This window comes from Manis pentadactyla, chromosome 16 (assembly GCF_030020395.1).
Source record: "Manis pentadactyla isolate mManPen7 chromosome 16, mManPen7.hap1, whole genome shotgun sequence".
Classification (NCBI taxonomy): domain Eukaryota; kingdom Metazoa; phylum Chordata; class Mammalia; order Pholidota; family Manidae; genus Manis; species Manis pentadactyla.
This window is the reverse complement of record NC_080034.1, coordinates 7,128,906-7,144,075: the sequence shown is the minus strand read 5'-3', so window position 1 is coordinate 7,144,075 and position 15,170 is coordinate 7,128,906. Positions and strand designations below refer to the sequence as shown.

Genomic DNA, 15,170 nt, shown 5'->3' with positions numbered 1-15,170 from the left:
ATTTGCCTGCTCTGCTTTGCCTTGATCATGCATAATAATCTATTTAAAAATTGGTATCTTAATCTGAAGAAAAAAAGTTCTGAAGTTATTTTTAAAATGTGCCCAAGTCCATACCTGGTTTCTTAAGGATGAAAGAATGTATTCCTTTTCATAGGGAGAGATGGTCTTGTGGGTTTCTGGTGTATCACTGACTAACCAGATCCATAAAATAAACCAAATGATTCCAATCATGCCTGAAAATAGAAAAATAATAGTTAAATATAATTAGAATGTACTAACAGCAATTTTTATGTCTTGAAAAAACTATGTAACTAAATTCAATGTAAATTTTGAAGATAACTTTTTTGGATTTTTGAATTTCAGGTTTTTTAAACATTGAAGTAGAGTTGACATATAATACTATATTATAACATAGTGATTTGACATTTGTATGCTGATCTGGTGACCACTGGTCCCCACACAGGCACTATGGTGCTGAGGATGCTCTCTGTGCCACGCTCTGCACACCTGAGACTGGTTTTATGACCGTTCTAATCCTCTTCACCTATTTCGCCCATCATCTTCCCATCCCCTTTCCCTTTGGCAACCAACAGTTTGTTCTCTGTATTTGTAAATCTGTTGTTTTGTTTTGTTTCTTTGTTTTTTCTTAGATTCCCATATAAGTAAAATCATATGGTATTTGTCTTTTTCTGTCTGACATTTCATTTAGTATATTACCCTCTAGATCCATCCATGTTGGTGCAAATAGCAATATTTCATGCTTTTCTATGGCTGAGTAGTATTCCACTGTGTGTGTGTGTGTGTGTGTGTACACACACCGCATCTTCTTTATCCATTAATTTCTTGATCAACACTTAAGCTGTTCCCATATCTTGGCCATTATAAATAGTGCTGTAATTAACATAGGGGTACACATACATTTTCAAATTAGTTTTTTTCTGATACATTCCTAGAAGTGGAGTTGCTGGCCCATATGGTATTTCTAGTTTTAATTTTTGGAGGAACCTCCATACTGCTTTCCACAGCGGCTGCACCAGTTGACATTCCCACCAACAGTGTACGGGGTCCCCTTTGCTCCACATCCTCACCAACACTTGTTATTTTTTGTCTTTTTGATAGTGGCTATTCTAACTGGTGTGAGGTGATACCTCACTGTGGCTTTGATTTGTATTTTGGACTTGTTACATTATAATTTAGGTTACATTTTATAATAAACTTACCAAAAAGATAGAAGATGTAAGTCCAATTCATATAGAAGCAAATTACTCCAGAAAGAGGAAGAGAAATTACCGTCCCAAGCTGTGCTCCTAGAATAACAACAAAGACTTAGTAACCTTTGGAGAGTGATGAATAAAGAGGCGACATGTCTACTGCATAAAGCAGATGAGTAACAGATAATGCAGAGAGGAGAGAATGATCCACATCCTACAGGAACTGAATTGGTCACATGTAAATACAAATGATCTACTCTCTTAAGGAATCATGTATTAGAAAAGACCCATAGTATGTAAAGTGTATACATTAATATGTAGTTACATTAGTTACAATGTAGCTACTGATGAATTAGTAGGCATGAGTCAATAGAAGACCTATTATAATATGAACTAATAAATATCACATTACTAGTAAATGTATTAGAAATCCAGGTGTTTGTGGAAAGGTTCAAAGGTGGTTGCTAAGTAATACACATAACCCACTGCAGCCTACTTGATGAAACGATGAAGCTTTTACTAATCCAATCTGCCCAAAATATATTACAAACAAGTGTTTCAGATAAATAAATAATGAAATTCTTTTTAACTACCAAACATGATGGGAGCTATAATAATCAGACATTGCTTCTGGTTTCAAGTTTTAGTCTTAAGTAGGAAATAAATATAAAATAATTATTACATGTTAGAGAGCGCTAAGTGGCACAGAGCCATATGGAAGTTCAAATATGGGACAGGTCACCTCTGATTTTCAGAGCTCAGGAAAAGGTAAAAGCAGCAGCAGTGGAGCTTGAAAAGATGGGGGAGATTTGGTCCCTGTGAAACGAGGCAAGAAAGAAGATGCGGAGGCAGATGTGACAGGACAAGCAGAGGAATGACGTAGGAAAGCAGAGATAGGGTCTGGGAACTCACTTGGGAGAAGGGAAGGAAGAAAAGATAAAGGCTGGAAAAGTCAGTCAAACTCCGGATCAGGCATTATGTGCCAGGGACTGAGCTGGATGACACCAAGTGGTGAGGACTGTAAAGAATGTGTACCCCAGTCAGAGTTTAGATTTTGTTCAACATGTAAAGGGGAACTATGGATGGTACCTGCTCTTGAACTTACCATCAGATTTCTCATGTCACTCTCTACATAGCTGCAGTTATCACCTCTGTAAAGTGTAAACTGGGTCATGTCTCTTTCCTGGTTAAAAACCAATGTCTCCCCATTGTATTTTGGGAAAAAAATCTACATTTCTTCCTGTGGTCTGTAAAGTCTGGTATAATCAGGCCCTTGTCTATTTCTCTAACCTCCTCTTATGCCATTATCCCCTTTTTCATTATGTCCTAGCCACCCACAGTGGTTTTTCATTTCTTTGAGAAATTACATTATTTCCTGCCTGAGAGCCCTTGTACATGCTATTCGGATCGGCTGGAATGCTCTTCTTTCTGCTCCTTGCATGACTGGTTTCTTCTGATCCTTTAGTTTTAGCTTAAAGGTCACCACAGAGAAGTTTTTCTCAACCACTGTACTTATCTTACAAAGCAGTCAGGTCCCAAAGTTTTCACTCATGTATAACCTGGTAAAATTGTAATTCACATGGAAACCTCATAATCTCTCACCTACAGATCAGAGTGACAGCAAGTAAATGCACAGAAAAAAGATGTACATGGAGAAGGACAGAGAGAGCAGCTGATATGTTTATCAGATGATCAAATTAGAAATCACAGTTTAAGAACAAAGTGTTCAATTTTACAGCTATTGGGCTTAAAAACAAAACATAGTATTCTCTATACCAACATTTGAAAAGGCAACATGTTTTGAAATAAATGATGGCAGATGGAGGACATGAGTCAACTGAGCCACACTGCTTATGTTGGTTAGCCAGAGGAAAATTAATAATAAAATTATACCCACAGAACTTTACTTTCCCTGCAAGGAGACACCTGACACTGTGTGACTCCGGTGCGCAGGCCTCTTCCCTCGACACTAGTATGTACTTAACAAGTTGTAGCAAAACTTTTTTTAATTTAGATATCACTGATATACAATCTTATGCTCAGGTTTCACATGAGCAACATTGTGGTTACTATATTCCCACCTACTATCAAGTCCCCCCCACATGCCCCATTACAGTCACTGTCCATCAGCGTCATAAGATGCTATAGAGCCCCTACTTGTCCTCTCTGTGCTATACTGCCTTCCCCATGCCCCCCACTCTATTATGTGTGCTGATCGTAATGCCCCTTATTCCCCTTCTCCCTCCCTTCCCACCCACCACCCCCAGTACCTTTCCCTTTGGTAACCGCTAGTCCCTTCTTGGGTTCTGTGAGTCTACTGCCATTTTGTTCCTTCAGTTTTTGCAGCAAAACTTTTTATAAGAACAGTTATCTCACCTGCATATGAAATGCTAAGAAGCTTGCTTCTTTCAAGAGGTGGTGCCCAAGAAGACCACATGGCATGCATGGCGGGAAATGTGACACCCTAGGGAGGGGAAAGGGCACTGCTGATGAAATACAAGGTAGTTTTGTTAATGCTTTAGATTCAGTTGAATATTTTGTTCCAAGAGAAATTTATGGATAAGAATCAAACAACTAGAATCTGGTTCCATGAGGTGAGAAGTTTTTACAATATTGAGTGAAAATACCTTATAATGAAGTACTTTCAAAATCTGAACAGAGATTAATGGATTCTGTTAGCTGGTTTGAGGATTGCAAAGTAAGGCTTACAATTAATTTAAAAAATGGACTGAATGGTGACATAAAAGGATCCCTCTCAAGGTCAGTTTTACTCATTCACTTTATTGATGGCCTGAATGAAATGGGAATATTACAAATACGTAACTTTTAAAAATACTGAGCTAATACTTTGGGAAACTGGGAGATCCCTAATTGACCTTAATCAACAGGAAAAAATGGTCTCACAAGGATGAATTCAATTAATATGTTCATAGTCTTTTTTTTTCTTGTGATAACTACCCTAGTAAATGTCAATTACTGATACGCAAAGGCACTGGACTGTGGGGACAGGGCAGCTCACAGACTTGGGAGAGGAGAGATGCTGCAGGCAAGGAGGAGGGAATAGATTCTGGTAGATTCAAAGCAGTAGATTCACATCTTTCTTTGGCCACCCACTGTGTAGGCCAGAAAGACTAGGTAACCTCCTTAACTTCAGTTTCTTTTATCTGTAAAACGGAGATAATACTCCTTATATTGTATGATTGTTGCAAAGATAAATGGTAGCTAGTTCTATTATTAATGGAGAAAAGAATAAATCTTTAATACTTTGTACTTTCTGCTCTTTCAAAAACAACAAAAAGGAAATACCAATGGAGGGCAAAAACGATCTGGGCAACATAGCAAATTGGTAAGAATCTGCATCACGGGGCATCCACAGGATGAGTCGTCCTGGAACAAAGCTCAAGAGGGTCAGAAATACCCACAGAGACTGTGCTGTGGAAGACTTTATTATAAAACCCTGGGGAAAACATATGTATACTGACAGTGAGTTGGATGCTACAGATGAAAAATGCTGACCGAGGTTTATAGAGGAGGCAAAGTATCTGGGATTCATACTGCAGGATGAACAATGACAGAACCCTGGGAACAAACACAAATTAAATTCTACTGAAAAACAGGGCAATCACTTGAGATAGCAGCAGTAATATAATCAATATTCTATGATGCTAAGTTGGTGGCATGCACAGATAGGAAGCCACAATATGGGGATACATTCAGGATGGAGATTCAGTATCTAGACCAGATAAAATACACTACAATTAAGTATATTTTACTTAAGTAAGGAGAAGAGGAACCTGGTAATAGGGGGCAATTATTATTTGTAGTCAATAAGGGTTTATTTAGTACACCTCCATTTGATAAGGACAAAACAAGTACGTACAGATGGGTGATCAAATAGCCTTCGTGCTGTGCACCAAACTCTGCAGCCACTGTCTTGCTTAAGGGAGAGCAAAATAAACCTATGCCGTGGTTTCATGGGGAGAAGTTCAAAGTTAGAAATGAAAACATGATTATTTAAAGATGGAGGTACATATGATAAAATGCAAAAGAGAAGTGGGAAGGAAAGCAACATAAGGAATTAAAATTTGAAAAATTAAACAGTCTAAGGAGGAGAGAAAAAAAGATAAAAATCAATAATTATAAAAGCAGCAGAAAAGTCAGAAGAATCATAGAACTAAATAAGTATAGTTATATCAAATGCAAATTATTTGTCTCTGTGTTTAGAGGGCCAGAAAAAAGGACAAAGAGGAAATTCTACAAAGAACAATTTTAAAAGTAAAACAATAAGGGCGGGGAAAAAGAAAGGGGACATTATGATGAGCATGTATAATGGGGGGGCACGGGGAGGGCTGTGCAACACAGAGAAGACAAGTAGTGATTCTACAGCATCTTACTACACTGATGGACAGTGACTGTAATAGATAGTATGTGGGGGGGACCTTGGTGGGGGGACTTGAGTAAACATAATGTTACTCATTTAATTGTAGATTAATTATAAATAAATAGATGATAGATAGATAGATAGATGATTAGATAGATAGATAGATAGACAGACAGACAGATACATAGATAGATACATAGATAAGATAGAATGCAGTGGCACATTTTAAAAAAGACATGTGCACTGTTTATCACAGCACTATTCACATTAGCCAAGCAAAGTGTCCATCAGTAGATGCATTAATAAAGAAGATGTGGTACATATACACAATGGAATATTATTCAGCCATAAGAAGAAAACAAATCCTACCATTTGCAACAACATGGAGGAGCTAGAGGGTATTATGCTCAGTGAAATAAGCCAGGCAGAGAAAGACAAGTACCAAATGATTTCACTCATCTGTGGAGTATAACAGCAAGGAAAAACTGAAGGAACAAAACAGCAGCAGAATCACAGAACCCAAGAATGGACTAACAGTTACCAAAGGGAAAGAGATTGGGGAGAATGGGTGGGAAGGGAGGGATAAGGAAGGGGGAAAAAAAAGAGGGTATTACGATTAGCATGTATAGTGTGTGGGGGGCGCGGGGATGGATGTGCAACACAGAGAAGACAAGTAGTGATTCTACAGCATCTTACTATGCTGATGGACAGTGACTGTAATGGGGTATGTGGGGGGGACTTGGTGAAGGGGGGAGCCTAGTAAACATAATGTTCTGCATGTAATTGTAGATTAATGATACCAAAATAAAAAAAATAAAAAAAGTAAAACAAGGCTATCCTATGCATAAAATGCGTTTTAGACCTGGGCAATCAATGATAGAGCAGAAATAAACTGGCAGAAGTTTAGGAGGTAATGATCGTCTATCCTGACCTGGTTTATTTTAGTGGTGGTTTATTTTCTTCTCTCCTAAAGTAGGAGAGAACAGGGGGAGCTGTGAAGTGTCCCCTGGAGAATGTTTTCTCCAGCCTTTGAGTAAAACTTCCAATTTCAGGGTGCTCCTCCTCATTGACCACAGTGAAATCTACTCAGATTATTTTCTAGTTAATCATTTTTCTAATTAAAAATGAAATCCTTGTATCTTCCCAATGACAAATTTTGTTTCATATTCAAACCAAAGAACGGTATCTTTAGGAAGATAAAAAAACAACATAAGAAAAATAAGAAACAAACACTACCTCTCCTAGTCCTTCCAGCGCCCTGAGCGTGATGAGGACACCAGCGCCGGCATCTGCGGCCACGGGGGTGAACAGGGTGAGGACGGCGGTGCTCAGGACCCCGAGCCCCAGCAGCAGCTTACCCCCCACTCTGCGGGCCAGATAGCCTCCAGGAATCTGTGTGATGATGTAGCCGTAAAAAAAGGCACCGAGGATCCAGCCCTGAGTTTCTGCATCCCACTGGTACCTTTTACCCTGTGAAGAGTAAGAGGAAAAAAAACAACCTTTTAAGACCTTGATGGAACAGCTCCTTTCTCTTTTCGGCATGCATGTACAAATAAATGTGATTCTGAACCACTGCCTCAGACTGAAGAGCATGCCAACGACGCAGGCGAGTCCCCCTGACACAGATGCGGTTTCTAAAAGTCAGTGGAAAATGACTGAGTCATAAACCTTAGGAAGCCTTAGCTGTGACGGACTTAATCCCGAAAGCCACTGAACAGGGCACTGGAGGGGCTGAGCCAGGGTTTGGAACCAGGCCTGGGTTCAAGCCATGCACCGTGACTTACTGGATTTGTGATCTGGGAAGATTAAACGAAAAGGTACATAAAATGAGGTCTGACACGCACTAAGGGTCCATTTAATGTTGGCTGTTAGTATGCCTAGATATAGATCATTCATATCTGCCCATTTCAGACCAGGCACTCGGACACGCACATAGAACAATGCTAACAGCAAGAACCTAAATGGACCCATTACTTCACGTGACAGGAAATGTCTTGTCAGCAGCAGCAGCAGCACATGGCAGGGTGACGAGGGTTTAGCGACCCATCTGAGATCTGACACCCCTGGTGCACACCACCTACACCCGAGCTGGCGTGTCAAGAACCAGTCCAGGTGTGCTTTCTGCTGCCTGTCAGGCAGATGAAGGTAAGCAGCTGGAGTGACAGAAGCCCATGCCAAGGGGAAAGATGCAAGGCCAGCCCCCAACTACCCGTGTTTAGGATAATAGCTGGCAGCTCATCTCAAGAATTCTCTGACCTCATGAACTGCCTAGCAGGGGGCAAGTGGGTGAGGTGTACCCGAATATGTACTCAGGAATATTACTGAAGTCAAATAGAGATTTTTGGTAAATTGTTATTTTGTACATGTGCTTGCACGGGCAGAACCCTCCTCCTGCTTCAGCGCTCGGTGGGAGTGCCTCACCGCGCGGGTCTGGCTCCGTGCGTACTGAGAACAGCTGACAGCACACTCACAAGAAGGGACCCCAGCATTTCCAACTTGTCCTGTCTCCCCAAGTAATAGGCAAAATAAAACAGTTAAAGTTTGGGTTAAACTAAATTCTCTGAACAAAAGGTGAACACACACTTCGCAACTCTACCGTCACATGGCAGGTAAAGTGACTCAGTGGCTTGGGTTAGAAGGCGTATGTTCTGGAAAAAGAGTGTCCACATTGACCAGTTATCTTTCATTCTGCACCTGAGATTTTGTAAGGCCCCCTGCAACAGGAATCTTAAGTGGCTATTGAGTCACATAAAAACCAGCAACATGCAAAATGATTTTTTGGTAGGCCAAACAGGTTTTTCCAAATTTTCTTCAAGAATGGTTTGTTCATAGAAGACACAGAAAGAACACTTTTTGAACAGATTAAGGTGCACCACAGCAGAGGCACAGCAGCTGTAGTCCTGTTACTGTCCAACCTGTGCCTGGAAAACACAACAGAAAGTGCTTCAGAGTCTGCATGAACTAAGTGTGTATGTTTTCTGCAGGATGAAGGAAGACCTTTCATAGCTCAGGGTTAAGACAGTTTGCTTAAAAAGCAGCCCTTACCGATGGATCACGGAGTGCCGTCAGGGGAGTGGAGTGGCCCGCGCATGGCTGGGATGTCCTGTTGTCGGCTGCGGTCACATTTGAGTCCACCATGTCCACAAGTGCGACGCTCAGGTTCACACGCAAGGCGTAGAGGATGAAGAAACCAAAAAAGGCCAGAACTGCTAAGTTGTAACGAGCAGAGCAGCATGCTGGAGCTGAAACGAGGAGCCGGGGACGCTTCCAATGAAAGAGTGACTTAGATGATACTATCTAAATCACTAAAACGTTACTTTTTAGATGTGTACAAATTAATAAATCATGAATGTTTTTCTAAGAATACTGTCAGATTAAGCATATCTAAAAACATTTCTCGAAGAGAATTTGTCCCTGGTATCTGCAGTTACCAGGGAGCATTTAACACGAGAGCCTGAGCTGTAAGACAGGTTTTTAAAACGTGCAGGCAACAGCATCCCCAACTGTGTGCGGAGAAATCTCCATCACGGAGCCAAACTGAACCCCAAATTCCACTTGGCTGGCCAAGACATGAGAAAAACAGGTAAGGGGGGTTCTTGGCATCACTATTTCTGAGGAATTACCTAATAAAGCACAGTTGAGGAGGGCCTGGGCACTCGCCGTCGCCTGGCGTATGTGCTGGTGACCAGGGCTGGTGGCCGCCCCCCTGCAGGGGCAGCCCGGCTGGGATTATTGCCAAGGCCAGGACACGAAAGTCCTCTGGATACACTTCTTACCTTGGAAAATATCCTCAGAGGCAGGTTTGAACCACAAGCCATGATCAACACTTAGGGCCTCCTAGACTCAGTGTGCTTAAGAATCCCAAAGCAAACGCGAAGCATCTCTGACAGTTGCTCAGGTGATCAGGCTTAAAGGGCCCACGATAAAAAAGGAAGTGAGGGAAGGTGCCACAATGATCACAGGAAGGAGAGTGGGCCGGATGTGGCGATGAGAACAGAGTCCTGTGGGGGGAGCTGGCCTATTTTACTCTATTCATGGGCTTATGCACACATCCTACCTTGTCCTCTAGTGCTGAGGGCGGGAGTCAGGAAGCTAGTGACAAAGAGAAAGTAGGTTGTGGGGGATGGAAATGTTAGTGGTAGGGCTGTGCAGTGTTGGCTTGCTAAGATACAGATGGAAGTTTCCAGAGGGTGTCATGGGACTGCAGGATGGGGTGCAGACCCTTGGAATGTCAGGGTCTGTGTAAAGACTTTATTGTTGGAAACCTTTGATTTCTTTGTTCTAAAGGCTTAAGATTAATCACACCCTGTAACTTTCTGCACTCTTGTGATCTGCACCTGTGGTATCTTTAATCATGATGTAAAGATCTGAAAGCACACAATAAATATGAATGCGAACAGAGAAAAGGGTCTTTGCCTCTCAGCGCCGACCCCCTCGCCCTCTCCTCTCTTGCTGTAAAGTCAGATCCTTCACCCGTCGTCTCAGGGATTGCTGGCTGTTCCCGGCAGGGGGTCACCCAGGGTCTGACACTTTTAAGCTTGGCAAACACTGACTGTTTAATAAGAATCTAAACATCATTTTGTTTGGTCATGAGAAGTTAGAGACATGTACAGATATACGTGTGCTTCCGTTTGGCAATGGCATAGCAACGTGTGTGTTTGCCTGCTTGGGAATCCTGTGTTTTCACTGACCTAACCTCAAACAAGAGTCTATTTTTCAGAGTGCAACGGTCTTGGCACTGACTCAGGCTGATGCCTTAATGAATGCAGCACAACTACACTTGATATGTATTAACACACATCTAAGTGATCCAACTCCCCTTTCTGTAAGTCTTCACACACCTACCAACTGCTAGCAATTTCTCTTCTGGGCAAGAATGACATCTTTGAATGGAGCACTTTCATTTGGCATTCATGACTCCCAGTTCAGAGACAGCTGGCAGAGGTAAAGTGCTACTGCCAATTAGACTCCAGCAGTGAGAACTGTATTTCCAAGGCTCCTTCGCGCGGTCTGTGACCCGAGTCCAGACACAGTTGCTCTCTCCAGCAACACGGGAGCTGTCCAGGCAGCGACAGTGTGGCTATCGCAAGGCATGTTTTACAGGCGCGCACGCATCCTTTAACATCGCTCTGCCACACAGTGACACTGCAGTCTGGACGGGGGACTCATCACCTTCCCAAATCTGACAATTAAAATGTCTTACTTTGAGTAATTTGGAAGAAGAAAAACCCAGATTTCTGAACTGTCTGCTTTGCCAAGGTTTGTTTACAAATTCCATTGCGTACTTCAGCAGAGGAGTGACAAGATGTGATTTGAGGGTTAGAGAGCTTCTCTGGTTGCAGTGAGATTACCAAGTGGGAGAAGCGTGAATTGTGGGGAAATGTGGATTCAGGGAGATCACTGAGGGGCCTTCCCTAGTTTTCTACATAAGAGGCCAAGGTGGCTAAACTAGAATAAAGCTGAGGCAACAGCGAGGACCGGGCAGATCTGAGATAAATTGAAAGGCAGGATGCACAGGCTTTGCCCATTTAGATGCAGGAGTAAGTGGAAGGAAGGGACACAGTTATCAGTGATTCTTACTTTAAGCAGCTTTATTTTATGCTCCTCTGACTTCTAATGTCATCACTCCATTCTGCCTTATTTGCAGTTCCCTTACGCTCCTGTGTGTTTTCAGCTTCTCCCAATGTGATGCTTGGGCTGGACCAGGACATACCTCACCAGGTGAGTAAGATGTGGGGCTAGAGGCTTGGGGAACGAAGGAAAGGCGAGTGAGATGATTTCAAATTACTAGTGCACATATAACCTATGAGTTATGGGTCAGGCAACTTTAAGTTTTTGGGGTGCAGTCAATAATCAGAAAACAAAAAGCCAGATGTCACAAAATATAACACGATGAGGTTTTAAGAAATATTAAAAATAAATGGTTACTAGCTTTATTAAATTGGATGTTGATTACAAATCAGCCAGAAAAACTGTATTTCAAGGAAGCCTGGGGATACAGCCAAACGTGCCTGTGACATCACGGACAGGAGACAGATCACATCCCTGAGCATCTGCCACACGGAAAGCAAGCTCAAAGCAAAACACGCCTGCATGGTGAACAGGGCACCCACCCAACCCACCCACTTCTAAGACATGGCTTAACTCAGCAAGGTGGAGCAGGTGTTATTAAAAGAATACAGGCTAACTCAGAGTGAGGCAGACCTGGAAATGGATTTAGGTTCTGGGTTGGATTTCACTGGCTGGTCTCTGGAGGTCACTTTTCATTCTCTGCCGTCCACCTCCCTGGTCACGTGTGGCTGAAGTGAGTTCCTGGAGGGCAGAATGGAAGGCACTCCAAGTGAGTTCCTTTCCGGTTTACTTCAAAGAATGTTACACTAGTAAGGTAAAGTGCTACGCTATGTATGTAACATGTTATTCTGCGGGTATGTGTGTGTGTGTGTGCAGAGCAGGGCGGGTGAGGAAAGGCCTCTTGGAGAACCACTTGCACCCAGTCTTCACCAGTGAGCAGGAAGCCACCAGGCGAGGGCAGGGACAGTGGCGCAGGCAGATGCCGCAGCAGAGACAGGAGTGTGCAATGAGGACGGCGCACAGGGAGAGGAGAGGCCGGACAGCCTGGCACGGCTAGCCCGCGGCACTCTGCGGAATGAGTGGGGCAGAGGTGCCAAGTTCATAGAACAATACAACAGCTTGTATTTACTGAGCACTTACTATGCGCTCGGTGTCAGCTCGTGGTCTGCCTACACGAGGGTTACCATAAGGATTGAGTTCATACATACAGTGCTTAGAATAGTGCTTAGCACATATGCCTTCAATGACTGTGAACTGTTAGTATTATTGCTTTTTCTGGACATCAGGAATTGAGGTTATTGCACACTTGTGAGAAATTAGTTATTGGAAAAAGACGTAAGGAGTTGTCGAAATGAGTGGGGTGTGTGGCTGTCAGTGAGATGTGCAGGGTCACTGAGCAGACACCCACCCGACACAGGTGGGGGCAGCCTGTCCAGTGTGTGGCCTGGGAATGCTGCAGGCCCCACTGTGGGGTTAGGCACAGGGACACACAGGACAGCACGGGGAGAGCCTTGGTGACAAGGCAGGGGCGAGGGAGCCCCGGGCACCGGCAAGAAAACCTAGCTCCGGGCAGTGAGGCTGACCCAGCGAGAGAGTGAAGTGGAGCGGGCTGAAGGCTTAGGAAAGCGCACAGTGGGATATAAGAGCTCAGTGAGGCAGGAGCTTTGTTCGGTTTTGTTCACTGCTGTGCACCTTCAAAACCGTGTCTGGAGAGCTGGTGTGCAAACATTTTGGGGGCTTAAAAGTAGAGCGGTGTCTTCTGATGGGAGTATACAATTTTTTATCAGCTAGTAGTATTCCATTGTATGGATATACTATAATCTGTTTATTCATTCAATTGCTGATGAATATCTAGATTGTTTCCAATCTTAACGGTTATGAATAAAGCTGCTATAAACATTGTGTGGTATTATGGTAATGTATGTTTAACTTTAAAGTTAATTGCCAGTTTTCAAAACATGTACTACTTTACACTCTTACCATCAAAGTACGCGAGTTCTAATTATTCCATATCTTTGCCAACATTTGGTTCTTCACTCTTTCTAATTTTAGGCATTTTAGTGGGTGTTTAATGGTTCATTGTAGTTTTAGTTTGCATTTTCCTGACAACTAATGATGTTTAACTTTTGAGCTAAAATTGTATTGCAGCAGAATACGGTATTCTCTAGGGAGTATCTTTATTATGGCATTTGTTTCTGCATTTCCGTACTAGATTACTTTACAGAGGAAGATTATGGAAATCTAACACTATATGTCACAGAGATTAATTTATGGAACTAAGTCACATTCGCAGGTAAAACACCCTACGGAATGGCATTTCCATCGTGCAGCCACTACAGTAAGCGCCCAGCTGCAGGGCAGAGCTATAACGTTGCCACTTTACTGCCACCATCTGGTGATGTTAAAAGCAAACACAAAAAGATCCTACCGGATCTTTACTGTTGAGGGAAAGTGAAATTTCTAATTCAGCTCTGTTTCTCATGCACAAACCTTTGAAGCTACAGAATGCATGCAGACCGACTTGTTTAGTTTTGATTATTACCTTTCACGACGTTGTGTTACAAAAGTACCAAACAGCAAAATATTCAAAATTTCCCAAATTCAGGGAAAGATGCGTTGTAGAACACCTTTCCTATCCATTGCAAGACCTTTGGCAAATTCCTTTAGGGCTTGGTAGACACCCTGTCTTGAGGACAGCCAACCTGCTCCCTAAGTGAAGCTGCAGGCTGCTATAAAAGCCGCGGGCAGTACTTTCAATCCCCTACCGCACAGTTTCAGGACCCCCGCTAGGGTCTGCGGGACCGCCGCCGCCGTCCTCGCGCCCCGGCAGCTGGCAGCGGGGAGGAAGGGCTGGCGGCTGCGTCAGGCCTCCGCCCGCCGGTCCTCCGCCGCCCCGTGAGCGCAGACCTGCAGGCTCTACCCCGGTTCGCTCTCCCCGGGGACGCGCGCGGGACGCTACCGACGTCCGCCAGGCCAGGCCCGGCCCCGGAGCGGCTCCTGGGCAGCGGGCCGGCGGGCCGGGGGCCCGGGACGCCTCCCGCTCCGCGACAGCCCTCGCCCCGCCGCAGCCGGGCGCGCCGGCCGAGAGCCGGGGACCGACCCACCCCCGGGCCGCGCCGCCACTCACCTGCTTCCACCCTCCGGACGCCCTGCAGGAGCGGAGTGCTGTCTGCGCCCTCCTCACCCGCGGTCCGGGCCGCGTCCCGCGCCGGGGGCCTCATGAAGTCTCCGGAGCGCGGCTCCCGCTCGGCGCAGCGGCGGCGGCTCAGCTCAGGCCGGGACTGCGGGCGGGGGAGGGGCCAATAGGCCCCGCTCCCGATAGGCCCCGCCACACAGGCGGCTCGGCCCCCGAGGCCCCGCCCTGAGGCGGCCGCCCGGCTCCCCCCGGCTTCCATCTTAGGTGCGGGCGGCTCTGGGGCGGGGCGGGGAGAGCGGAACCTGCGGGCTGCGGCCCCGCGGCCTGCGCTTCCGCCCGGCGGGGTCGGTTGCGCCCGGGGGCGGGTCCTCGGGAGCCGCGTCCTGGGGAGTCGCGTGGCGCATGGAGCGCGGCGGGGACTGGAGAGGGCGGGGCGGCGGGCACGGGAGGGGGCGCGTCTGCGTTTGTTTTGTAACATTCCTAACAGGATTTTTTTTTAAAGTATGAGATGACACCTTTTTCTTCCTTATATCTGGCATTTGCTTCCGGACTGCTCACTACTATAGAAGATTGTCCTTGATGTTATTTATCTACTCTTTGGCTGGTTATTCCTTCTTTTACCAACACTTTAACCCGATGTTGTCCAGTACAAATACAATACAGATCACATCTGTAATTTTCAACGTTCTTGTAAACACATTAAAAACTTAAAAAGCAAAAAACCCAGAAAAAGGTGAAGTTAACTTTATAATATACATTATTAAACCCAATATATCAAAAATGTTATCAATTTAGCATCCAATCAATATAAAACTATTAATGAGCTGTGTGCTGCTTCTGGTACCATTTTGGTATTCCAAACCCGGTGTGT

General features: G+C 44.4%; 1 protein-coding gene across 4 annotated transcripts in view; it reads right to left on the bottom strand.

The window, feature by feature from the left end:
- The window catches only part of SLC17A5 (solute carrier family 17 member 5), a 36,157-nt gene extending 21,688 nt beyond the window's left edge, over nucleotides 1–14,469 (bottom strand). Inside the window, exons 1-7 of one of the 4 annotated variants that reach the window (XM_057493710.1) lie at nucleotides 14,291–14,426; nucleotides 11,797–11,904; nucleotides 8,638–8,834; nucleotides 6,829–7,062; nucleotides 3,588–3,675; nucleotides 1,221–1,307; nucleotides 115–233 (exon numbers count right to left, since the gene is read on the bottom strand). In XM_057493710.1, the coding sequence (XP_057349693.1) occupies nucleotides 115–233; nucleotides 1,221–1,307; nucleotides 3,588–3,675; nucleotides 6,829–7,062; nucleotides 8,638–8,730 (621 nt within the window). In that variant the 5' untranslated portion in view covers nucleotides 8,731–8,834; nucleotides 11,797–11,904; nucleotides 14,291–14,426. Of the gene's footprint in view, nucleotides 1–114; nucleotides 234–1,220; nucleotides 1,308–3,587; nucleotides 3,676–6,828; nucleotides 7,063–8,637; nucleotides 8,835–11,796; nucleotides 11,905–14,290 lie in introns of all 4 variants that reach the window. The other 3 variants (XM_057493708.1, XM_057493709.1, XM_036916197.2) reach the window with 3 other exon arrangements.
- Between the last annotated feature and the right edge of the window lie 701 nt (nucleotides 14,470–15,170).